A 25,094-nucleotide genomic window follows, 5' to 3' on the forward strand; every position below is an offset into this window, starting at 1 on the left:
TCTGGGAGATGTCTTGGGATGGCTGTTCCTAGATAAGAGATCGAGTGTTCTTGCCATTGAAAAGAGAAATTATTCTTGAGGGAAGTGAGGGCAGTGTGTGTCAGTGTCAAGTTAAGTGCCCCCGTTTTGAGATATTAAGCTTGTAATTACTGTGACGGCCAAATCGGTCTATCTCCGCCAGTATGGAGGGTATGCTGATGTGAGGTTGAGTAACATAGAGGAGGAGATCATCTGCGTATAAAGAGAGTTTGTAGTGGGCGGAAGGGGTGTGGATGCCATGTATGTTAGGGTTGGCTCTAATAGCCTGGGCCAAATGTTCAATCACTAGTGCAAATAAGAGAGGGGAGAGAGGGCAGCCTTGTCTAGTGCCGTTGGCAATCGTGAATGTGTCAGTGGGAGCCGTTTACCAGGATCTTGGCTGAGGGTGTGGAGTATAGGAACATGATGCGGGAGAGCATAATAGGTCCTAGGCCTAGTTGGGACAGGGTGGCACGAAGAAAGGGCCAGCTGACCCTGTCGAAGGCTTTCTCTGCATCGCAGGAGAGAAGGCAGGTCGGCAGTTGGTGGCGCTGAGCGTAATGGATAAGGTGAACAGTTTTGGTGGTATTGTCCCTGGCTTCGCGGCCAGGGACAAAGCCAACCTGATCATTGTTGATTATGTCTGGGAGCAGAGGCGATAAGCGGGTGGCAAGAATCTTCGCGTATAGTTTCAAATCAATATTTAAAAGAGAGATAGGTCTATAGTTAGGGCATAGAGAAGGGTCTTTGCCCTGTTTAGGAATGAAATGGATATTTTGATGATAGGCAACTCCTATCCTCATATTGATTAGTGGTTCCAAATTAATAACTACTGCAGTAGGGAACAGACACAAAAGATACGCTCAGCATCTTTCCAAATAACCGTTCTCCTTTATTATGATGCATTTGAAGGCTTTTATACACATGATTACGTAGGTATCACATTAATATTACAATTGTACGTTTATGGTAACAAGGGGCGTTACATAGGCAGGCTTATTCTAATCAGAACTCGAAAGAATGCAAAACATGTACTGAAAACATTGTTAGTGCCGTGTGCACAGTGAGGGCATTGTGCAATACATATAAAATAGAATACAATTATATACAGAACCTACAAATTTCCATTACAGTCTCCTCTCTTTTGATCAATATTTTGATCACTAACCATACCTGCTCTCACCTTTTAACCTGGAACCTCCACAGGCTTAGGTGGAGATAGTCCTGGCCAAAGAGGCAAAAACTCCATTGTGGAGAAAATAATAGCTGAGCAGCTTTTTTCATTACAAAATGACTTTTCACTGTGAAAAACAAAGACATATTTACAGAGTACTGGCTGTAAACTCCTGTGGCCAGAATGGCCTTCTAGCTTAATTGCTGGTATGCTGACTTATCAGCACATGTAAACACAGACAATTCTACATAAAATGGAAGAGGTACAAAAGACAAATATGACTTCAACATGGCTAAACTACTTTTCAAATATCTGTATCCCTTACAATTAAAGTAATTGAATCAAAAAGTACCCTAGACTGATCGCAAGAGGGAAACAAATTAAACACAGATTATTTCTTTAATTTAGTCATTTTTGCAGTGTCTGGTGTGGATCCAGGTCACTTTTCCTTCAAGTTTTGCAAAACTGTACATGAAATAGATGCTGTATTGAGTCTCCAAACATCTCCTTATATATAAATGTCTCTTAACAATCCACATGTCACCTGGCTTTAGTTTTAGATCCTTCCAAACTTTTAGGATCTGGAATTGGGGAGAAAACACATAAATAAATTTGTCAAAAACCTTAAAAAATCAGCAACATTCTCTGTGAGATCCGAATGGAGGACTTCAGCTGCTGAGACAAAATATAAGCGAGTAACACACTCCCAACCCAAATCCCAAAGGGAGAGAGTCCAACATCCCCTCACGGGCTTGATAAAATATAATAAAACATTCAGGCAAAAGTTTTTTATTTTCTTACTCTACTTTGTCCGCTACATTGTAGACAGTAGGGGGTGTAAAAATAAAACCTCAAAACTTCTAGTAAGGACTCTCCTATAAAAATGATTTCTTCTGTTACTCTCTGTAGATTCTGCACTCTGTACTTAAAAACTACTTCTGATAACACTTTTTTTTACTGTGGCCTTTGCAGTAGCATTTGCCACTGGACATCCAGAAAACATGTCCATACAGACAAAATACATACTCATAAGATCCTGACTTGGGCATTTGGATATATCTTTTTGTTATCTCTGGAAGGGATGTTCAGCTTTTGGTAACACCTTTGGTAACAGGTAAAACAAGAAGTGGTATGTTATAAAAACAACTGTGGAGAACCCTGGCTCTATCCCATGCTCATTTACTAAGGCAGCCATAACTACTTGTGACTGATGACACGGTCCATGTGTCAAGCTGAAGGGAAAAGAGTGTCTGGCAGACATAAATGATCACCTTTTCCAAAGTCTTGTTTCGTAAGAAGTTGCCCTCTGTGGACCACTTGTGCTTCTCGTTCTGGGGTCCTTAAAGTTGAATTATTAATCCCAGCTATACTGGGCCAGAACTAGGGTGGAATCTGTGAGTTGCACAGACCCAGCAAGTGTCCAGGGCTGTAAATGCAGCATCCTAAGTCGCCTGGTCTGCTTCCATGTGTGAGTTTTACTGTTAGTATGGCTACCTCAGCAAGAACCTGGGAGGCTGAAAACAGCCGATCAAATTAACTTGGCATGCTTGATTGGTTTACCTGCCGAAGTAAAATCAAACTTCTGGCCCTTCAAATGGAACGAAAAGCTCTCTATCTCTTGACTATCTATATAAATATATACTCTTTTTATAGCTCACAGGCTTTTCTAAAACATGGAGCTCTGCTTCTTGAGCTGGGGAAAAAGGATCCAATGACTCTGAATACAGGGTATCCTTCTGGGTGATAAACTTCATCCTTGGTATAAAACCAGGAATAACACTACAAAAAAGTAAATACTCGGGTCTTCAGGGAGTGTGTCCTGCACTGGGCTCACAGCACCTGATTCCCATGCCATCAATTTAACACATGTGCTTTTTCTTTGTCTCCAGCCTCCTCCAATAGAGGCAATAAGGTGGCTGGATTCAAATGTACACATTTTTCATTGTTAGATTTGTACATATACAAAACAAATTCACATTTTGAACCTTTCATTAGACAAACACTTAGCTATATATTTGCTGTGCAGAATGTCGGACTATTAAAAATGAAATATTCAACCAAAATAATATCTGTAACTTTGTCTAATAGCAACTTTGCATAAAGCTACAGCTCTGATACATCGGAGTGAACCCTTCATTACTGGGTCCAGCTTGCATAAATATAACAATGGCTTTTTCCTATCATGCTGTTTGTGTAAGAACTCCTGTTTCATGTTTCAAAAAGACAACTTTTTCCTAGCAATATTATAATAAATGATAAGAATACCCTGCAGTTATGCAGAGATGTCCATAAATCCAAAATATTCTTCTACTTAAACCCACTGCACTTACAAGGAAAAGGGGCACATCATTTCACAATCCACACATTCTGCTTTGGATTTCAAAAATAAAAATACATAAAAACAAAAGGACCAACAATATGTATGAAGGACCAGAAAGCACTTGGCCATCCTTATATATAAACCAACTGGCTGCAGGCAGCAGCTATCCTAACAGGATGTATGGACTTGATGTGATGGGTCTGTTATATTTAAATGTTATTATTACTCTCACATCATGGACCGCACATTAAGTTATTATCAGACTTTAAGATTTCATTTCTGTAGAAAAACTTCCTTATGTATCCCATTCATCTTGGCTTTGTTAAACATTATTGCAGCTGTATTCAAATTAACAACCTCATCTTAATCTTTTTTTCTTTCCACTTAATAAATGTAAAATTACAAAATTGTTATCTTAATCTAAACTAATTCAATTTTTACCAATTTCCCCATTAACCTGGATTTCATTTCCAACCAAAGTTTCAATATATCTATATTTATTAATAAAATTGTTAAACTCATATTAGAAATTAATACTCATATGATAATTTCAATATCACACACTAATATATATGCACAGATAAATGTCCTTAAAGGGGGACATATTACTTAATTTTACTCAATTTCTCTCTTTTTTTTTTTTTTTTTTTTTTTTTAATGCACTGTTTCCACTATCACAGGATATTCAATTAGTGTAAGACATGGTTAATTTGTAACCTTCAATTTACCATGTTTGGAAAACAGATTCAAAAATAATTGTGATCACATTGTTTATCATTAGATTCGTTAACCCGGCACATTTTGTTATAAATGTTTTGTCTAAAAAACTGAAATTGGCATGGTGTCCTCCCAGCTTATCACCAACTCTCATCCCAGCTACATTCTTTGAGGAGAGCACAAAGGAAGGGGTCACATCTGCGTACATGACACAAGCGATAGAACTACAGGTTCCAGCATTCACAAACATACACAAGTATCGCTCTAAAATCGCTTACATTATTCCCATTTGTACACAACATATGCATATCATTTTCTCACTTTCTTTTAACGCTTTTTTAATACTTCCTTGCTTAAACTTCTGCTTTCTTTATTTTGTTCTGATATCCTTTGCATCCAATGTATTGTAATTCTATACTTCACATACTGTACCTTCTATGATCAGACGGGCAGCTATAGTGCTCATCCCATCTTCCCTCTCTGACAACATATAAAGCATTCTGTTTTAACTCTCATTACTGTTTCTTGACTTTACTAGTTGTAGTGCCTGACCCCAAATTCAGCCCACAACTTAACATCAAAAAGTCCCTTTCTGTCTAGTGTTAATGTCACTCTTGATCCATCCTGCTCACATAAATAGCCGTTTCTCTAGCTGTATACTCTGCATGATTCTTTGTCCCTGTGGACTTTGGTGGTAACCCAGTTACCCATTGTGGATCCCTGTCCACTTTAACCATTAATCTAGGGGCTCAGTATAGGCGGAACCGCACCTTCGGTTCATATATAGTGCTCCTCTTGCGCTGGGCATTTTTGAGGGTCTCTTACCCATCATTCCCTTACTTAATTTAATGCCCATAATGACTGGCCAGTCTTCTCTACGTGTGCCTATACCCTTTTGCCTCTAAACTACTTTATCTAGCAGATGTACTACATATACCTGTGAACAGCACTATTCTTCCCTTTCTCTATAACACTCTGATGGACAGTAGACAGTGACAACATAACATATAACCACTAATCAATACAGTTCGATTAAGGGGAGTAAAATAGGTACCCTTTGTCCCGAAAATGCCTTACCGATCAAGGAAGTCTGATAACTCAAATGTAAGCAAAAGGCTTACCTCAGCCGGCTGATTATCAGAAATTCCCGGATCGTCTCAAGCTCCTCGTTTCGGATACTCAGGGTCACCTGATAACCCCTGCTGGGCTGGCTTCGCCACCTGAAATGGATATTTTGATGATAGGCAACTCCTCTCCTCATATTGATTAGTGGTTCCAAATTAATAACTACTGCAGTAGGGAACAGACACAAAAAATACGCTCAGCATCTTTCCAAATAACCGTTCTCCTTTATTATGATGCATTTGAAGGCTTTTATACACATGATTACGTAGGTATCACATTAATATTACAATTGTACGTTTATGGTAACAAGGGGCGTTACATAGGCAGGCTTATTCTAATCAGAACTCGAAAGAATGCAAAACATGTACTGAAAACATTGTTAGTGCCGTGTGCACAGTGAGGGCATTGTGCAATACATATAAAATAGAATACAATTATATACAGAACCTACAAATTTCCATTACAGGAATGACAACTATTTGGGCTTGAAGAAGGGCAGAGGGAGGGGTAAGATTCCCGTCAATGGCGTTCAAAGCTTTAACTAAAAAGGGGATAAGTTGGGGTGCAAAAGTCTTGTAGAAGCGTGCAGAGAACCCATCTGGGCCGGGGCTCTTACCATTTTTAAGGTGTTTTATGGCCGCCAGAAAGTCTGCGTCTGTAAAGGCAAATTCCAAATCTGCTTGGTCAGTAACTGGTATAGTGGGGAGCGCAGTATCCTGGACATATGTGGATAGGTCTTGCAGGTGAGATGGGGAAGAGGAAGACAAGGGGGTAAGATTATATAAATTGGAGTAATATTGGCGGAATTCCTCCGTTATGGCCATGTTATTCATCACTTTGCCTTTTGTTGGGGAGTTAATAAATGGGACGGGCTTCCTGGTTTGTCTGGGTTGAAGGGTATGCGCTAAGTGTCTACTGCATTTGTTGGCACGTGAATAATGGGCAAAGCGCCCTTTATCCCTCGCAATCGCCTCACGATGGGAAAAAATTTGCTTTAGGTCTCTCTTGGCGTTAGTGAGTTCTAGTAACGTTGCGGCGACCGGAGATTTCTTGTGTGAAGCCTCCAAAGTGGCTATAGTATTAAGGAGACGTGCGATATCAGCAGTACGTGCGCGTTTGATACGGGAACCATGTTGGATAAGTTTACCCCGAACAACGCATTTAAGCGATTCCCACTGGATAAGCGGGTTGCTGGTGTCATGGGCGTGATCAGTAGCGAAGTGTTTAATCGTCTGTATGATATCCTGTGTGCAAACTAAGTCAGAGAGCAAGTTGTCGTTAAGCCTCCATGACGATCTTTTATTTAGAGGGGGTAACCTGCCCAGGCCCATATGAATGGGGGCATGATCAGACCACAGGGTAAGGCCTATATAGGCAGAGGGGGAGTAGTCCAGTAAGGATTGAGAGACACAAAAAAGTAATCAAGTCGGCTGTAAGAGGAATGGGCCGGGGAAAATGTAAGTGTAGCCTTTAACGGTAGGGTGTAACAGTCTCCAAACGTCTACTAGGGATATGTCAGATAGGAGTGTGCGCATTTTGGTCAGAGAGACTGGGGAGAGCGATGACTTACCGGACGAGGCATCAAGGCGTGGTATCAAGGTAGTGTTGAGGTCCCCTCCCAGGATCACGTTGGTCGTGCCAAACCGTTTAAGGCGGGAGATCACTTTGGTGAGAAAATGCTGCTGCTCCTGGTTGGGAGAGTAAATGTTAACCACAATATAAATCATGTTCAAATGTGACAATTTGATAAAAACATATCTGCCCTGGGGATCAATGTAGGTGTCAAGGACATCTGGGGAGAAAGAGGCGTGAAATGTAATAGAGACACCTTTTGGATTTAGCTGAGGGGTTGGTACTTTGGTACCAAGTTGGGTAGTATTTAGACAGTAAATGTGGGATAGCATCTGATCTAAAGTGGGTCTCCTGCAAGAGCAATACTTGAGTCCCCAGTTTGTGAAAATGATATAGAATCTGCCTTCTCTTCTCCGGGGTGTTAAGTAGGGCTGCAACTAACGATTATTTTCATAATCGATTAGTTAGCCGATTATTGTTTCGATTAATCGGTTAATAACCTTAAAAAAAAAAAAAAAAACGTGGGTCAAATTGACGTTCATTTTCAACCACAGTGATGGGAAAATTTGGAAATAGAAAACTTCTTGGTCAAAGGAATTTTCAGACAGTGTATGTGGTTTTTGTTCAGAAATGAACTGAAAATTTCAAATGAAATTCTTCGAATGTACAAAGATTTTTCATCTGAATATTCTCACGTGAAAATTGATCCGTGAGGCCAGCATAAGGTTCGGTACACACCTATGCAGTTTTTGCTTTTGATCTGTTTCTGCAGTGCTTTTTGCTGTGCGTTTTGATTTTTACGCATGTGATTTTACTGCTTTTTGCATTTTTTTTTGGGGCAAATTAAAAAACACAAACTGCTGCAAAAACGCATTATATTCTTTTCTGCAGCTTTTCCACAGTTTTGCGTTAAAAGTCCCTGACCCTTTCCAAATATGCAGCGCCTGAATAAAGCACAGATGTGAACATGTCCCATAGGAAACCATGTAAATGAACCGTAGTGCGTTTCTGCAAAAAGCGCCAATAAACATATAGATGTGAACCAGGCCTAAGATGTTTAGGAACATAATGGGGTTAATAAGACTAAAATTAGCGTTACAATTTTTTTTTTAGGACAAAAACTGTACTAATAAAACGAAAATCGGACATTGAGTTCACGAATGACGAAAATGTTATGGTCTGCACATTCAGCCTTGTCATAATTAAAATCAGAATTGGCTGTCGAAAGCACCGTACCAACGATACAAATATCGGCAGATCGTTAGTCAGACAAAAGTTTACTTCCGATTTTCGTATCGTGTGTATGGGTCTTTATGTTTTGCCTTTGTGCAGGAGCTTCCTGTTGTTATATTGGCCGGTCTATGTTGCTATCACTCATTGTGCAAGATGGCTGGTCTTGTATCCACCACACATCCAGTCGCTACAAAGGAATATGTTCAGATTAACGTTTTTGCACCTGTAGTTCAACCGTAAAGCGTTTTTTGTAAAGGTAATTATTTTTTTTTCTTAAATAACAAACACCTCTATACGTACCTGCTCTGTGCAATGGCCGCAAGCCTCCTCTTCCAGGCCCCTCTGTCCAGTACCCCCATGGGAAGCCGCTTCTCTTGGGGGCACGTGTGCGTGCTCGCACCCGAGCCCCACTGCTGCGTCTATTGACACAGGCAGCAGGACTTGGACCCCCTCCCCACTCCCTTGTTAGTGGCTTTTATTGGCAGCACTGGAGCCAATGGTTTCCGGTGTCTCCGTAAAGCCAGCGAGACCCAGAAGTAAGGGGAGAGAAGAGCCACAGACGTGCACAGCACTGAATCGAATGAGGCTCGGGTAAGTATAAGGAGGGTGGGAGGCCAAATTCGATGCCTAAACATTTTTTTACTTTAATGCAAGGAACACATTAAGGTAAAAAAAATGTTCAGGCTTTAGAACCACTTTAAGGAAGTAAAGAACATGCACATGAAGGCCGTTTTAACCCTTTCACTTTTAGCACCTAATTTTTTTTTACACCCAAAACATTTGTCTATTTTTGACCTGAGGGCTACTTAGAACCCCCAAAATACAGCTGTTTAAAGCAGAACTAAAATAGGTCCCGTCCCTAGTCGGCACCAGCATCTTCTCCTTTGTGCAAGTTTTTGGCCATCTTCATTGGTCGGCATGGGATGATATCACTCTTGCACATGCACAAGAGCTAGTCATTCTGGCACACAGGAATGAAGCCAGCTGCTGTAAGCTGAGCTGCACATGCGCAGCTTTTTTTACATTCCAGGGATCACTGTGAGCAGACAGATCATGCATTTTACTTTAGAAGAGACTTTTCATGCACGTTTTGCAATACTTAGCCTGCCTGCTCACTGTATGTAACAGTGGAATTTTAGTTGTGCTTTAAGGCCCCTTTCACGCTGTTCCGGTTCACCTGTCAGTTTTTTAGGCGGTCCTGAACGGACGCTCCATACAGGTCTTTGAAACGACGGATGTCCGCTGACATCTGACCCGCTCAGATCCGCTAAAGTGTGACAGATGGAAACCCTACTTTTCTATCCGTCGATCCGATGAAAACATACTATACGATCCGTCTTCATCCGATTCCCCCCATAGAGGAGAGCGGTGCTCTGACAGGTCCGTCCCAGCATAATGTGCAGAGACGGACCTGTCATCTGACTGCTCAGCGGGATCGACGGAGTGATTCCCCTGCTGAGCAAAACAGAGCCCGTACACAGACGCGTCCGCGTGAAAAGGGCCCTAACTGAGACATTTCATTTAGTATGTTAGACTTTTTGATGACTTATCAACTTGGAAAAATAAAATATTTATTTTTAATAATGCTGTTTTATTCAATGCAGAAAGAATGGAAGGCAAAGCATCCAGTTATAAGCAACATAGGAGAGCTAGAACGATCCAAGATGGTGATGAGAGATTTCATATACTTCATTCCTGACAGTAACCCTATGAAGTAAGTGGTGCTCATGTATGTTTCATTGCCTGTTGACGACATCTCTGATTTCTTGTGCTTTGTAGTAAATGTAAACCCACAGATTTACGATAGATTGTTGAAATGTGTTAATCGTCTTAATGCATTTTATAGTTTTTAAACAGAAGATGTAAGTTCATTTGTACATGTGTCTGCAATCTGTAACACTGTGGAGTTTAGGTAGATCTGACCAAAACTTTTACAATACCCTCTCAGTAAAACATTATATTTGTGTTAACATAATAGTAATTTAAAGTGGTCCTAAAGCCTTAAGATTTTTATTTTTATTTTTTTACCTTAATGTATTCTATGCATTTGGGTAACAAAAAACCTTCTTCTGTGCTGCAGAATTTGCTGTTCTACGGACCCAGGGCATCCATGTCACAGGATAACGACCCTCTACTGAACAACTCAACCACTTTCCAGATCTCTCTGCCATCTGCATCTTTGGTGTGGACATTTTGGCATGCAGACTTCCAAAGTTGTCAAATGCATAGACCCAAGAACTAGGGCCGAAACAACTAATCGATTACTATTTTCATAATCGATTAATCGGCCACTAACATAATGGGGTTAAAAAAAAAAAAAAAAACGAGCCCTTTATAGTATAAAGAGCAAATCGCTACTGTAAATATTACTTTCACTGCCCCATAATAAAAAAATGAACCCTTTACAGTAGCGATTATTTGCTCTTTTTGTACTAGTTTTTTTTTTTTTTTAACCCCATTATGTTACTAAACATCTCAGGCCTGGGTCTCTGTTTTTTGCAGAAACACACTACAGTTCATTTACATTGTTTTCCTATGGGACACGTTCACATCCATGATTTCTTCATCTGCTGCATATTTGGAAAAGACGAGGACTTTTTTTCTTTAACGCAAAACGGTGCTATTTTGTTTTTTTGGTTCAATATACGCACGTAATCGTGTTTTTGCAGCAATTTTTGTTTTTTAATCTGCCCAACAACAAATTGGCCCAAAAAAAAAATGCAAATTACAGCAAAATTACCTTTTTTTTTTTTTTTTTTTTTTTTAATGTTATTAACCGATTAATTGAAACCATAATCGGCTAATCGATTATGAAAATAATCGTTAGTTGCAGCCCTACCAAGAACATATTCTCTGCATCCCATGACTTGCCAGAAACTGTTAATAGTAGGGGGAACCTGATGCAAGATAGCGGGGGAAAGGGTTCCAATGATTATCATCACATCAGATTGGCCCAGAAGGTCATTATGATACAGACATACTCAGACCCTTGGCGGATGAGCCTCGGCCTCTTTCAAACAGACCAGATTTACTATTCCACCTTGCTTCTCTGGCTCTGGTTTTAATTGCACAGCTTTTAAGACCCAGGTCCTGAAAAATAGGGGTATATCTAACTCAGACATCCCCCACCTTATCCAGAGCCTGAACAATTGCCTCAGGCAAGATATACTATTGCACATGGAAATCCTACTTGTCCTGATGCAAGGACAGACATTTGAGTTCCAGGGAATACTCTATTGTTTGTAAATTGGCCTTCCCTTAATCTGGTTTTGACTAGCGTTTGGCCCTGAGTACCCCCCAAGTTTCTGTCTTAGCTATTCTTTTCCAAAATTCACAGTCCTCAATTAAGACTTTTCTTCAGGGAGTTGCCCATATTAACCTCCTGTGTCAACTTGGGATCTGAGCCTGGCGCTGTCTGTACTTCGGAGACCCCTTTCCTTCCTTGAGTCCATTAGAGATTTCCCGTTGACCAAGACCTTGTTTTCTACCCAAGGTGTGGGTTCTTCTTTTCAGCTCAATGACGATATCTTTCATTCCCTCTGTCCCGCTCTAATACAAAGCAGGGAAACACTGCTTAGGGCTCAGGGCTGTCGGGGTCTACTTAGCAACTACAGCTTCTGTAGGCTCTCGTAGAGTAGACCTTGCCTCCCACCTCACCATTGCCAGTTAGATCAAACCACTTATTTGCAGGGCTTATACCCTTAGGAGTTCCTCCTTTCCCTTGTAGAGCTCATTACACCAAATTTTTTTGACGTCTCTTGGGCTTTTCAGCATCAAACATCTGTGTCTCAGATTTGCAAAGCCACCACTAAGTCCTCTGTTCACGTGTTCCCCAGGTTTACCAGGTGGCTGTTCAGGCCTCATCTGATGTGAGCTTTGACCACAAGGTGCTTCAAGCTCTTATCTTTTCTGGCCTTGTTTTTTGTGGACCTGTTGGCAGTTCTATTTTGCTATATTGTTGCCCACCCCTTTTTATTTTATTGCTTGGGGACATTTCATGGTCTGTGACTACCAGCACCCGTGACCTGTACTGTTTGTTTACATTAAAGGGAATTTCAACTTAATTGCATATTTCTGATCTTGGGGTACATTAGAAGGCACAGGACCCTCCCCTATTTTCCTTGGTCACACATTTTCCTTGCTAAAAAAACAAAACAGGTGGCGTTAGGTATAGGTCGACCGATATGGGTTTTTCTCTGGCCGATGCCGATATTTAGAAATCGCGGCGGCCGATGGCCGATATATCATGCCAATATGTTAGGCCGATTTTTTTATTTTATTTTTTTCCCTTCATCTCATAAAATTTAAGCTAGACACCTTTCACACTGGAGCATTTTTCAGGCGCTTTTAGGCTAAAAATAGCACCTGTAAATTGCCTTCAAAACGGCTCCCCTGCAGTCTGTGTGAAAGCCCGAGTGCTTTCACAATGAGAAGATGCGCTGGCAGGACGTTAAAAAAAAAAAAAAAATCCTGCAAGCAGCATCTTTGGAGCGTGTAAACCGCTCCTCTACCACTCCTGCCCATTGAAATGAATGGGCACCACTGCTGAAGCGCATGCAATGTGATTTGGCAGCAGCGCTTCACAAGCGCATTTAACCCCTTCCTTGGCCACCAGCTGGGTTATAAGTGCCCCGCTAGCAGCCGAATAGTGCCGCTAAAACTAGCAGCGTTTTACCATCAACGCCTGCCCGCTCCAGTGTGAAAGCAGCCTTCAGTAATAAGTGATACAGAAAATTTCTTACATTCAAAAAACAAAACAAACCTCCAATCAGTTCACTTGTATGTATAATTTAGATTAAAAATAAAAACTATAAAATACACAAAAACAGGTACTCAAAACTTTTGGACGAAAAAAGGGCTAACTTTACTGTGTTTTTTTTTTTTTATCTGTGATTTTATCTGATTTTTTTCAAAAAATTTGCGTTTGAAAGACCTCTGCGCAAATACTGCGTTGCATAAAATATTGCAACAAACGCTATTTTATTCCCTAGGGTCTCTGCAAAAAAATATATATATAATTTTTGGGGGTTCTAAGTGATTTTCTAGCAGAAAATATAGGATTTTTACTTGTAAGCAACAAGTGTCAGAAAAGATTGTCTTTAAATGGTTAAACTGAGAACTCTACACAGGGAGTTGAGTCCATTGAAGAAGAAACATTGTATCTTTGATCTTTTCTTGGCAGACTGCCCAGAGAGGAGGAAAGTTGCTTCACTGATGTCTTCAGGCAACTTACATTGACTTATATTACAGAAGTCTTTTGTAAGTCGCACTGAACATATCGGTGGATGCCAATTAATAAAAAAATGGCAAATATTGGCTGATATATCGGTCGACCTCTAGAGTTAGGAGTGTGCACTAGAGGTGTTTTTAGCAAAGTTCTTTGCCAGTGTCCAATAACCTGAAGGTCGCCTGTATATATAACCCATGGTCTGACTACCTGCTCCTGTGTTCTGTACTATGCAGCATTTACAAGTAAGCCAAAATCGCTATTTTTTTTTTCGTTTATAATATATATATATTTTTTTGTTTTGTTCATTTGTGACATTGACAGTTTGTTTCTTCTTCCGTCTTCATTTTTATTTTATTTTTTCCTTTCCTTACAAAGGTCTTCCTTTGCAGAGACAAGAAGTAGTGAAAAGGCTCCTACAGAATCTCAGCTCAGTGGGTGAGGAACAATTTTGCATTGTAATTCTATGTATATGGTGTTCACGACCATTCCAGTCCTCTTTACAAATTGTATTGTCAGCTGCTATTTAAAGCAATTTTAATTTAGAGGCGATTGTAACCTGTGCCCCTTTTCACTGTTCACTTCCTGTGGTATTGCATATGGCTGACAAAGTTTCTAGCCCTTTACTTCTATAACAAAAAAAAAACAAGTGTTTGGGCTGGAACTCCTCTTTAAAGTGGACCCGTCATGAAAATGGTGAGTCTGCTTAACTTACAGCCCTTTCTCTCCCCCCCCCCCCCATATACATATTGTATGAAAAGGAAACAATAGGAAAAGTTGTAAATAAAATAAATAATTGCATCAGATGAAGGCCTCATTGCTGCCTCTTTGCTAAGTTTGAAACTCAAAATCCCATTTTCATGAGCCCAGCATGTTCTCACAGGATTTCAAGCGTTGCGCTTTTCTGGAAGCATCAGAAGCATGGATTGAGAACTTTTTTTTTTTTTCCCTGGGCTTTTTTATGCATATATATATATTTGAGGAGAGTGGTGTTTTGTCCGTAAAGTGGGCTATTCATTTTGAGCGCTATTAATAAGAGCAAGCCTGTAAAAAGGGCTATGAGTAAGCACTACTGCGAAACGCGTGAGCTCTTTTGTCTGCTGTGGCATGTATCTTTCATTTTGATTAGATTTTTGAATAAAAAGGCAATTTTTTCAGAGTGCGGCTGTCCAGAACCACTTCCTATTTATTGCTACAAGCAATTGCTAGCACCTGTGACTTCTAGGCTGGTGGAGAGGTTTACTACTTGTTTGTCATCCTGGAGCGGTAACATCTTTCCTTCCCAAGCCTGTAAAAAGGTTTTCGTTCTATTAAACCATGTCATACTGGATGATTATGGTTTGGGCGGGGTTGCCATTAGAGGACAGAAAATGTATTTTACTGACCTAGAGGAAAAAAGCACCAAGGGACACGTTGCACTGAAAGTAAACAATGTCTCGTGCTTTATTTATTTTTTATTTTTTGTAGGTAAACCTGGGCTTTAAAGATTACCCTTCCCAAAATGTAACTGTCTGGTTTTTCTACCAAAACAGGACACCAGTAAAGAACATTAGCAATGATGAGGATGATGACATGGATGAAGAGGAGGAGGATGATAGCCAGTTACTGGCACCTCGTGTGAAAGTGGCAGAGGACGGCTCCATTATTCTTGATGAGGAGAGGTATGATGAGTCTCTCAGCACATTATCTTTTTCTGCTTGCTAAAGATTGGATAATTAAGGAATCTTGTTTATAGAAACCGGCTTAGATTGCCCATTTTGGTAGTGTGTAAGTGATGCAGGGGTTGTTAAGCAGGCTCGTACATATTATTTCCACCCACCCCTACCAGTTAGGAATAGACGTTGCTTCTTGGCACATGCAATCCCAGGGCAGGTACACACATCGCCTGAGTATAACAAGTGCATGCCACTCCTCCACCAGCATGAAAGGATAAAGATACTAAGCGTATAGAAAGAAGAAAATAAAAAAAGGAAACATCAGGATAGTAACTATCTTCTATTCTGTTAATTAGGGATAAAGCGGTTGAAATAAGTTTCATAAAATAAATTAAATTTTTAGCCTTAAATTAGAAAAACCGAGCTCAGTATGGATATTCTATATCGCATCGTTATTTTATACCTGTACCTCCTGGGATATTTGGTAAATTCCTGTTTATCCTGCCAATAGGATAAATTCTTAATCCCGGCAAGCCACTACAATTAGCACCACATCCCTACATTTAATAGATATAGGAATACTTGTGGGATTTTTATGGTGCATATACAAATAAATTGATCCAAAAATATACATTTTATTTAAACAATGATAAAAAAATTGTCTAAATAACAATTCCACAATTACAAAAAGTACAATCCTTATGGATACAGCAGATTTAATGGAGTTCCCAACATGTTTCACCCTCAATCTGGGCTTCCTCAGGGGATGATGTCCACTTGGAACACAAGCCTTCCCAGATTTGAGAGAAATGTGTACACTATAATCAATGACTCACATATGGAGCTGATATCCTTCAAAAACAAAGGTGTCCCTGTGGTTTCAGCAGGGACACCTTTATTTTTGCATGACATCGGCTCCATATGTGAGTATACTGCCTTGTAAACTCTCTGTCCCTGAGTGTTCTGTGTTTTTGCAAGACCATTTTCTCTGGTCCCTCCTATGGTCATCTGCAGTCCTTGGCTTGTTGTGGCAGCTGCAGACTTTTTGAATTGTCATTGATTTGTCTCAAATCCTGTGATGGCTTATGTTCCAAGAGGACCGCATCCCCTGAGGAAGCCCAGATTGAGGTTGAAACATGTTGTGAACGTGATAAAATCTTCTGTATTCATAAGGATTGTACTTGTCTTGGAATTATGTTTAGACAATTTTTTAATCACTGTTTAAATAAAATGTATTTTTTTTTTAAAATACCTCCTTGGATCCATTTTATTAGTACATGCACCTTAAAAAAGTATCCCTATATGTTCATGTTTATTCTGCCAGTAGAGCCGTTAAATAGGGATGTCTTGTTGGGGGGGACAGCCGTCTTCCTCCTTCAGTCAAATTGGTCTTGTCACCCTTGCTTTTACTGTATCTGCATAGATGTTGGCATCGTCATTCGTCTTATCAGTGAATAGCGACACTTAACTAACAGATTGACCGTTCGTTGCTCTATATGCCGGAGCTTAGGAAAATAATGTAAAAGGTTTGCTTAGCCCTTCCCACCCCTTCCAGCACTGTCTAGCCAGGGGCTGCAGAAATCCACCACCTCAGCTACGTTTACCAAAAATTAAAAAAAGTAAATTACATTATTTTATTTTTTATTTTATTTTTTTAACAATTTAACATGCAAACGACATTGAAAATGCCTGTTTTTATCAGGGGAAAAAATAGAAGCTTTAAATGGTTTTTATTTATGTTTATTATTATAGCTACTTGTGTATCGGTTTACACAGCGCTTTACATACAATACATATTGTACATTCACACAACTGCTCTCAAGGAGCTTACAATCTAAGATCTCTAACTCCCTAAACTAGAGCAGCATCGTCCTTTCAGAAACTTTCGGAAAATTGTGTTTTTGGCATTTTGCCAATAACAAAAAGGTGGCGATAAAACACACGTGATTGTCCTGCGATTTTTGCCTCGATTTTACTGTGCTTATAGTGTGTTCTTATAGGTCATGTGACTCAAAAACCGCATCTAAAACGTAACACAGGTGCATTATTGATGCGTTCTTGCTGCGTTTTCAGTGCATTTCAGCTGGAGGAGCATTTTTTGTGCAGTGTTTTTTTTTTGTTTTTGTTTTTTGTTGTTTTTTTTCTGACCAAAAATGTAGCAAGCAAGATTTTTAACACCATAATGGAAGCACAATGGACAATGTGAAAACATACGTACATAGAATTTAAGGGAATGCATTTTTCTTGAGCTTTTCTTGCACTAAAAGTGCTGATAATGTCCGACAATAAATTCATATTTAAATTCATGATATTCATTAAAGAGTCAAATTAGAATACAAATATATATAAAAATATATATATTTTTTAAAACTGTCATTTTCGGTTTTGGCCAAGTGCATCCCAAATTTGTGGTTTCTGCACCAAAATTTCCATTCAGTGCTCCTCCAGAAAACCCATGCAGGCACAGGGAGAACATGCAAACTCCAGGCAGATAGTGCCATGTTTGGGATTTGAACCAATGACCCCAGTGCTGCAAAGTGGTGCTCATTTCTAACAATTCAGCCACTGTGCTGCCCTGTCTTTACATTATAATTGAAGGCTTCTGTGTGACTTCTTGACCTAGGAAGAAAAAAAAGGTCATTCACAGAAAAATATCTTGATCGTAGCGTGAACCTTATTTAAGTGTTTTTATTTCTTTTATTTTTTTATTTGCAGTTTAACTGTGGAAGTAAGCAGAGGTAAAGCTCCAATAGTGGAAGGGAATGATCCAATATTTGAGCGAGGCTCTACAACTACTTACTCTAGTTTCCGAAAGAGCACCTACTCTAAACCATGGTCTGAGGAAGGTCAGTAGCTTGTTATTAATTTTTTAATCTGCTGATGCTCACCTGCACACATTTTGCCATTATCGTGGATCGTTTCCCTGGTGTATTTCATGTGTGCATTTTTACTTGTCTTTCAGAAACTGATATGTTCTATTTGGCAATAAGCATGGTGGGAACAGACTTTTCAATGATTGGACAGCTTTTCCCTCATAGGGAGAGGATTGAGATCAAGGTAAGCAATGGATTTATCACGCCTACCAATTTTTATTCATTTTATTGTTCTATGTCGATTTAAAACAAAACCATGTTTTCCTTTGCTATTGAGGGTACACAGCTTGAGTATATAGAGTTTAGTGGAATACACAAGACTAATGAAATATAATGTATGCTAGTATTCCAGCCAAAGTCGTAACCACTTTATGGAGGTCAGCAGTGGATGCTTCAGCACAGTTCATGGTATGGTGACTCCAACCAAAAAAAAAAAAATCCCATTTATTTGTGAAATACAGGTATGCTAAAAACACCGTTTTGGATTTGATCCACTTTGTCATATGAGAAACAAATGAACAGTCTTCTTCCAGGGCTGATCGTTTGCAGTGATCGCTCCATAGCGATTAAATGCAAGCAGCCGCTATTCACTGTGGAACAAGCAGTCTCCCATTGCTTTCAATAGGGCTGCCTCCTGCAGCCAATTGTTGGGACTCCCCACTGAGTGTAAATGTGACTTTGTCCCGTTTAGTGAAAAATAAAGTTTCGAGAAAAATATGAATATAAGCACATGCTTCAGGGATGTGCCTACACATAACTCAAATGGCCTCCAAGGGCTTTTAAGTGTGGCAGGATATAAAAGCGTGTTACCATTTTACAGGAGCGCAAATTAAAGTGGATGTAAACCCAATGTCATCCGTTCTAAACTACTGCCATAGGGGTTATCTATAAGGATATACATGCCTCCTGCATGTATCCCTACCTGCCAAATGTCTCCCCTCTGTCTGTTCAGAAAATGAAAAACTGCAGATTCTGTGGGTAGGTCTGTTGTCTGGAGCTCGGTGGGTGGAGTCGTGATGTAAGTAGACTCCCCGCCCACCTCTACACTCCCCTTGTCAATATGCATATTCTCCTGTGTATTTCTTACACTGAACTTCTGCAATGTTGTCTCTTAGGCTAGTGCATGAGATATATAAATCACCTGTCACTCACAGCAAGGGGGATGATTTGACAAAGTTTTTCTCTGTCAAGATTTATTTCACTGAACAATAAGAGGATTGTTCAGAGATGGATTAACTCTTTGTGGCAAGACTGGGCTCAAATGATAGGTAATCTTATACTCTGCTTTATGACATCAAAAAAAAAATTAAAATTTGGGTTTACATCCATTTTAAGGCTTGACGTGCCTGGTTTCTCCTTACTTGGAGCAACCTCATCCTTTACATTTTAGCAAAAAATTATGTAAAATATAGCGTTTACTGAAATTTTGCATGCGATAAACTGTTGTTCAGCTAATCATTTATTGATGATGTTTTTAACATAGCATTTCATGGTTTTTCTTTTGCAGAACAAGTTTAAGAGGGAAGAGAGAGCAAATAGTTGGAGAATAGATAAAGCATTTAGTAAGTCTTTTTTTACAAATAAACTCAGAGAAAAGCTGTCATTTGTAAATAAAGTTTGATCTTAAAATAAAAATGAATTACTATGTATGTTTTTGTAGAATGTGAGATGCATTTATAAGTATAAATACCATTGAATTGTCAGTGGTTTATGCAAATGGCTTATTAGCTCTGTAGGGAACTTTAAATTTGACAAGCAAGAATTGGGAATAAGGAATCCCTATGAGGACGATCAGGGATGTTCTGTGCAAAAACCATTACACAGAGCTGATAAGTATGACATGTTTTGTTATTTTTGAAATAATAAAAAAATAAAGTGAAGTCATAAAAATCAGATTTGAATTAAAAATGACAAACACTATCTACTAGAAAACTACTAGGACTTTGATGGTACAATCAAACCAAAAAGTATATAAAATGTGTACTTTATTCTGTTCCATCAAATCCGGCTAGTTTTCTAGTAGATGTTGTTTTTTTTTTTTTGGACACTTTTCATTCAAATCTGATTTTGATTTTGTTTTTTTAAAGTCAAAATCAGATTTGAATGAAAAATGTCCAAAAAAAAAAAATCTAACAGAGAATTACCCGGACTTTGATGGTACCATCCAACAGAATAAAGTACACATTTTTATATACTTTTTTTTTCTGTTGGATGGTACTGTCCTAGTCCTAGTTTTCTAGTAGAAAGTGTTTTTTTTTTTCTTTTTGCCATTTTTAATTCAAATCTGATTTTGATAATTTATTTTTTATTTCAAAAGTTAAAAATAATAAATAAAAAAAATAAAAAATAAAGTTATGTCATACTTACCAGCTTTGGGCAATGGATTTGCACAGAACACCCTTGGGTCCCCCGCCGGTGCTCCTGGCCTCCCACTCCCTCCTCACTGGCAAGTCGCACTTAAAAATCACAAAAAAATATTGCAACCCTTTTTTCAAAATTTTGGTGCAGCACTGCAAAGGTCGCAGTCGCACTGATCAGAACGGTTCCATTGCCAAAAATAGGGTGTGACTTTTCATGCTACTTGGAACTGTGAAATCGCTGTGTGAACGGGGCTTAAAAAAAAAACTTGGATTGCTTTTCAGGGGAACAGAGATATCTGCTGCACTTGTAAATGAGCCCCTAGTTGCATTTGACAGTGGTACCCTTAGGGCTCGTTCACACAAAGTTGGGGTGGTAAAACCCTGTGGTTGATTTGCTGTTTACCAAACCCAATCCCTACTCCCTTTAGCTGCTGAGGCAGCAACCAAAGGTGTACACGTGCCGCAGATTAAATCCCCTGTTGCTTCTGGTGGGTGCTGCCAGCCAATTGTGACCCATTCAAGTAAATGGGGCCACTCTGCAAGTGCCCTGCAACTGCATACTTAAGCAGGGTCCAAGGGGTTAGTTAAAAAGCAAGTGGTGAGAAAGCTAAACACAGCTGATTGCTTTGACCCCTTGTTTGCTGTACTGCACAAGGTTGCAGGACATTTGCAGAGCGACCTCATTGACTTGAACAAGTCATGTTTGGCAGGTGTGAAAGCAGCCCTATACTATTGTGCCCAGTGTATTGCTTCACACTGACCTGAAAATTTCTTCTTTCCTGCTGCTGGCACCACTCTGGAGACCACTAGCCAGAATAAGTGGTGAAGTGCAGTTGGTATCACTCTGCATGGGACAAGAGCCAGCACTACAGAGGAGGCATCGGCTTATGCAGCTCTTGCTCCCTGCTGTTATCCAATTTTACAAGTAGTCCCTCTTCATTGCACTCTGTGATGCTCTGAGATGGTGGGTCAGCAAGCCCAGACCACGATCTACCAATCACCTGGCTGCGATCTACTGGTTGCTGACCCCTGCTTTAGTTAGTATAGGATTTAAAGGGGGGGTGGGGATGGGGGCAGATTTAATCTCAGTACTACCCTGGAATTCCACTTTAATGTTTGTTCAGCAGGGGAGGAAGCCAGCAGGTCATTGGGATGCTCAATGAGAGCCACTGGTGAGAAGGGATCAGAAGGGAGTCTCCACTCAAGTTAGCAGCATTACAAGACTCCCCTGGCTGGGAATCAGTAACTTATGCTGCACATGAGGCACCGGCACCATATTGTCCCTGCTGAACTTTGCCACTCTGCCTCCCATGATTTTAGTTGCTGATGATCCGTTTTTACAATGATGCTCTGTGCCTAGTTAAGTCGCTGTCACACAGCACAGAAGGAGGGAGAGTGGTGGTGTCAGGGATAGCAGGATGGGCTGCAGATCGTGATGGAGCTTAGAGCCGTGCTGCTCACATGCCATCAGTTAGATTACATCCTCACTACTGATTACTTGAGGCCTAGCTAGCTGTGGTCTTTAAGAACCATGCTTGCAAAACAACCTGCCCGCTTGATCCTCTCTTCACGTATTAACAGACACAAAACCTCCTCCAACATTGTACTTTAACAGGCGGAAGACCGTCTGCGTTTCCTTGAGCAGATTTTTTATCACTGACCAATCTGCAGCCAATTCTTCCCCTGTGAGACTGCAGTCTAGACTCACAAACCAATTACATTCTGAAAAAGCCAAACGGAATATTTTTTAGTAAGTGTCACGGAACCCATCGCACTCCGCTATAGTACTTCTGTCAATATTCAGCCTCCTCCAGTCTGAACATCAGATATTACAGCCACATATTGTTACTAAAAAACAGGCGCGACTGGCTCGATTACACAGCTTGAACATGGAATGATTTATTGGGCTATTGGTATAGCTTTTTTATACACTTGAAAAGTCCCCACATACACCAAAACCCAAAGATTTACCAAAAACATCACACAATGGTTTAGCTAACGAGGTAGGGCTGACCCATGGCTAATCCCATCCACCTGGATGACTTGGATGTGACATTTCAGACCAGCCTTGCCTACTTTAAGCTAACTGCAGCCAATACACATTATCATAAGCATAAACACAGCAAGCCTTCAAATAATAGCAGAGGACCTAATTACAATTAACAATACAAACCGTGATCTTCCCCCTCCTCAGCCTAGTAGGCAACAGACTATAGCAGGAGCCCCTAGTAGCAGACTGTCTAGCTCCAGAGGCTAATGTGATCAGCTTTTTCAATTAACTTGTATAGTTCATAATAAAAAAAAAAAAATAGTCTTTGTATATTTCCTGGGAGATATTGTAGATAAATATTATTGTTCTATTTTAAGTAATCCAAGCCACATTCTTAAAGCGGAGTTCCACCCACTCCTTGCCCCCTTACATGCCACATTTGGCATGTCATTTTTTTTGGGGGGGGGAGAGGCTTTGTTAGGAGTAGGACTTCCTTTCCTGCTTCCGCTTTCTGCTTTCTGGAGATATGTTCACAGACACTTCTCAAGTAGCCGATGAGTTTAGGCTGTTTTACTCTGACTTATTCACTTCCACTGCCCGTCGCTCTCAAGATGAACTGACTGCATTCCTCCAGGACATTGATTTTCCCACCCTTATCCACTCTGATTAGTCAGCATGAGGCGCCAATCACCACAGACTGCATAGAAGAGGCACTTGCGCATCTTCCACCTTCTAAGACGACTGGCTCCAACGGACTCCCCCTAGAATTTTGTGACCAATTCAGGGAGCTCCTCATCCCCAAACTGCAAGTGCTATATACCCACATATTTGACTCTGCCACCCTCCCAGTTTCTATGGGTGACTGCTCTGGCGGTCTTAATACCCAAACCAGGGAAAGATCCGCTCTTCCCCCCCCCCCCCCCCGAGTCGTACCGCCCCATCTCTCTCCTACAATTAGACTTCAAGATCCTTGTCCTGTGACTTAACAAAGTAATACTCGGTTTAATAGATCCTTAAGCAGACGGGTTTATGCCCAACAAGAACACAGCGCTTAACCTCCGGAGGCTCTTCATGAATCTTCCATCTACACATGACGATATTGGATCCAAGGTAGTTGTTACCCTGGACGCTGCAAAGGCTTTAGACTCTGTGGAATGGAGATACCTGTGGGAATGTTTCTACAGGTTTGGCTTCGGCCCGAAGTTTTATCAAATAGCTCCAACTCCTCTACCAGGCTCCCACTGCCCAGATCCAAGTCAGTGGTAGGATCTCAGGCCCCCTCCCGTGGTAAAAGTCAAGGCTGCCCTATATCCCCACTACTGTACGCCCTAGCTATAGAGCATTAAAGGCCTCTGCATGGGGTTGGTGACCAAGGTCCTCAGTCTATATGCGGATAACATGCTTCTATACCTGGGGGACACTGGCCCTTCACTCCAGGAGGCTGTGAAACTTATCAAGCAATTTGGGATATATTCTGGATTACAGATCAACTGATCTAAATCCCAAATTCTTACACTAGATGTACATGCCCCCACTGCAGAACAAGCTGCACTCCCCCTGGTCAGAGCAAGCAGGATCAGATACTTGGGCATACAAATTTCATGGTCTCTCATAGCTTACATAGGCCTCAACATGGAACCCCTATATGATCTCTTAAAAACAAAAACGCAGACCTGGTCCCGACTCCCCCTTGCAATTATGAGATGTATCCGTTTGGTAAAAATGATACTTCTGCACAAATTGCTCTACCTTTTTTTTCTGCATGCCCCCCTATACATCCCTACATGTATCTTTTAAATCTATGGAATCTATTCTCTACATGTTCATTTGGGGCCCCTCCCGACACAAACCATCATGGCGAGCTCTGAGGTGCCCTGTTCACCTGGTTGGCACTGCTTTGCCCGACCTAACCCTGTATTATATTGCTTCTGTTTATCAAATTTTTTCTACTACAATCAAGAAGACAGGGACAGGTATTTACACTTGTATGCTCCTCAGTCTGTAGCTTGGTGGCCCACCCCTTCCAAGTCTTAATATGTGTTACCAGCTAATACTGTCCTGTCCCTCCCTTCAAGGATATTGGTCACAGGTGGTTAAATTCCTCCGTGATCACGTGTTCCCCTCTGACCCTATGCCCCAGTCAGTGTTTACGGGGCCTCCTCTCCATCTCTGAGGAGAAAAAATATCATATAAACATATTTTTGCAAGAGTCCCTGTTCTTGGCCAGGATGCAAAAAGCTAGGTCCTCAAAGAGTTGTCCCCCACCATTCAGCAGTGGATTAGGCCCCTCCCCTACAAAAAAGTTATTTACACGTGTTGCCCGACTAAATCAAACAAAATTTGGGACAGGTGGCTTGAGGAGTAACCCTCACCTACCATGTACAGCTCTCTATACCCCATGCTACACACATTTACTCTCAAATCCAATGTTTGCATGTTTCCCCACATTGGGGCATACCAAGTTATGTTACACTGTACTGGGCTTTTTATTTATCTCCCCATCAGGATATAATTAGTTCTATCAGGAATAGGTTTTGGTAATCCTCAATATCTTGACCTTTTATATTTTACACTTTGGTTATGTCATTGCTTTATCCTCATGAATAGTCCCTGTTGTACTTTGTACTTGTTTGTATATTCTTTCAATATGCTCAATAAAACTTTATTTTTGTTTAAAAAAAAAAAAAGAACCATGAATGCAACCTATGGACCATCTGACAGTTTAGTGACTTTTTTTAACCACCGCCTGCCATATAGTAAAATGACAGGTGCAAGGTGGCTTTCTCTTTCTGGGATGTCGTCCCACTCTTTCGACGCTTGGGACACAGCG

At 40.4% G+C, this 25,094-nt stretch overlaps 1 protein-coding gene across 3 annotated transcripts in view; it reads left to right on the forward strand.

Annotated features, from left to right (window-relative positions):
- Positions 1–25,094, forward strand: part of BDP1 (BDP1 general transcription factor IIIB subunit) — a 180,297-nt gene that overhangs the window by 14,778 nt on the left and 140,425 nt on the right. For all 3 annotated transcript variants that reach the window (XM_077462491.1, XM_077462492.1, XM_077462493.1), the window contains exons 3-8: positions 9,764–9,873; positions 13,765–13,824; positions 14,919–15,047; positions 17,757–17,887; positions 18,004–18,098; positions 19,422–19,476. In XM_077462491.1, coding sequence (XP_077318617.1) covers positions 9,764–9,873; positions 13,765–13,824; positions 14,919–15,047; positions 17,757–17,887; positions 18,004–18,098; positions 19,422–19,476 — 580 coding nt within the window. The remainder of the gene's footprint in view (positions 1–9,763; positions 9,874–13,764; positions 13,825–14,918; positions 15,048–17,756; positions 17,888–18,003; positions 18,099–19,421; positions 19,477–25,094) is intronic.

The sequence above is a fragment of the Lithobates pipiens genome, unplaced genomic scaffold (genome assembly GCF_037356315.1).
Source record: "Lithobates pipiens isolate NorthernLeopardFrog02 unplaced genomic scaffold, aLitPip1_a1.2 Scaffold_3, whole genome shotgun sequence".
Classification (NCBI taxonomy): Eukaryota; Metazoa; Chordata; class Amphibia; order Anura; family Ranidae; genus Lithobates; species Lithobates pipiens.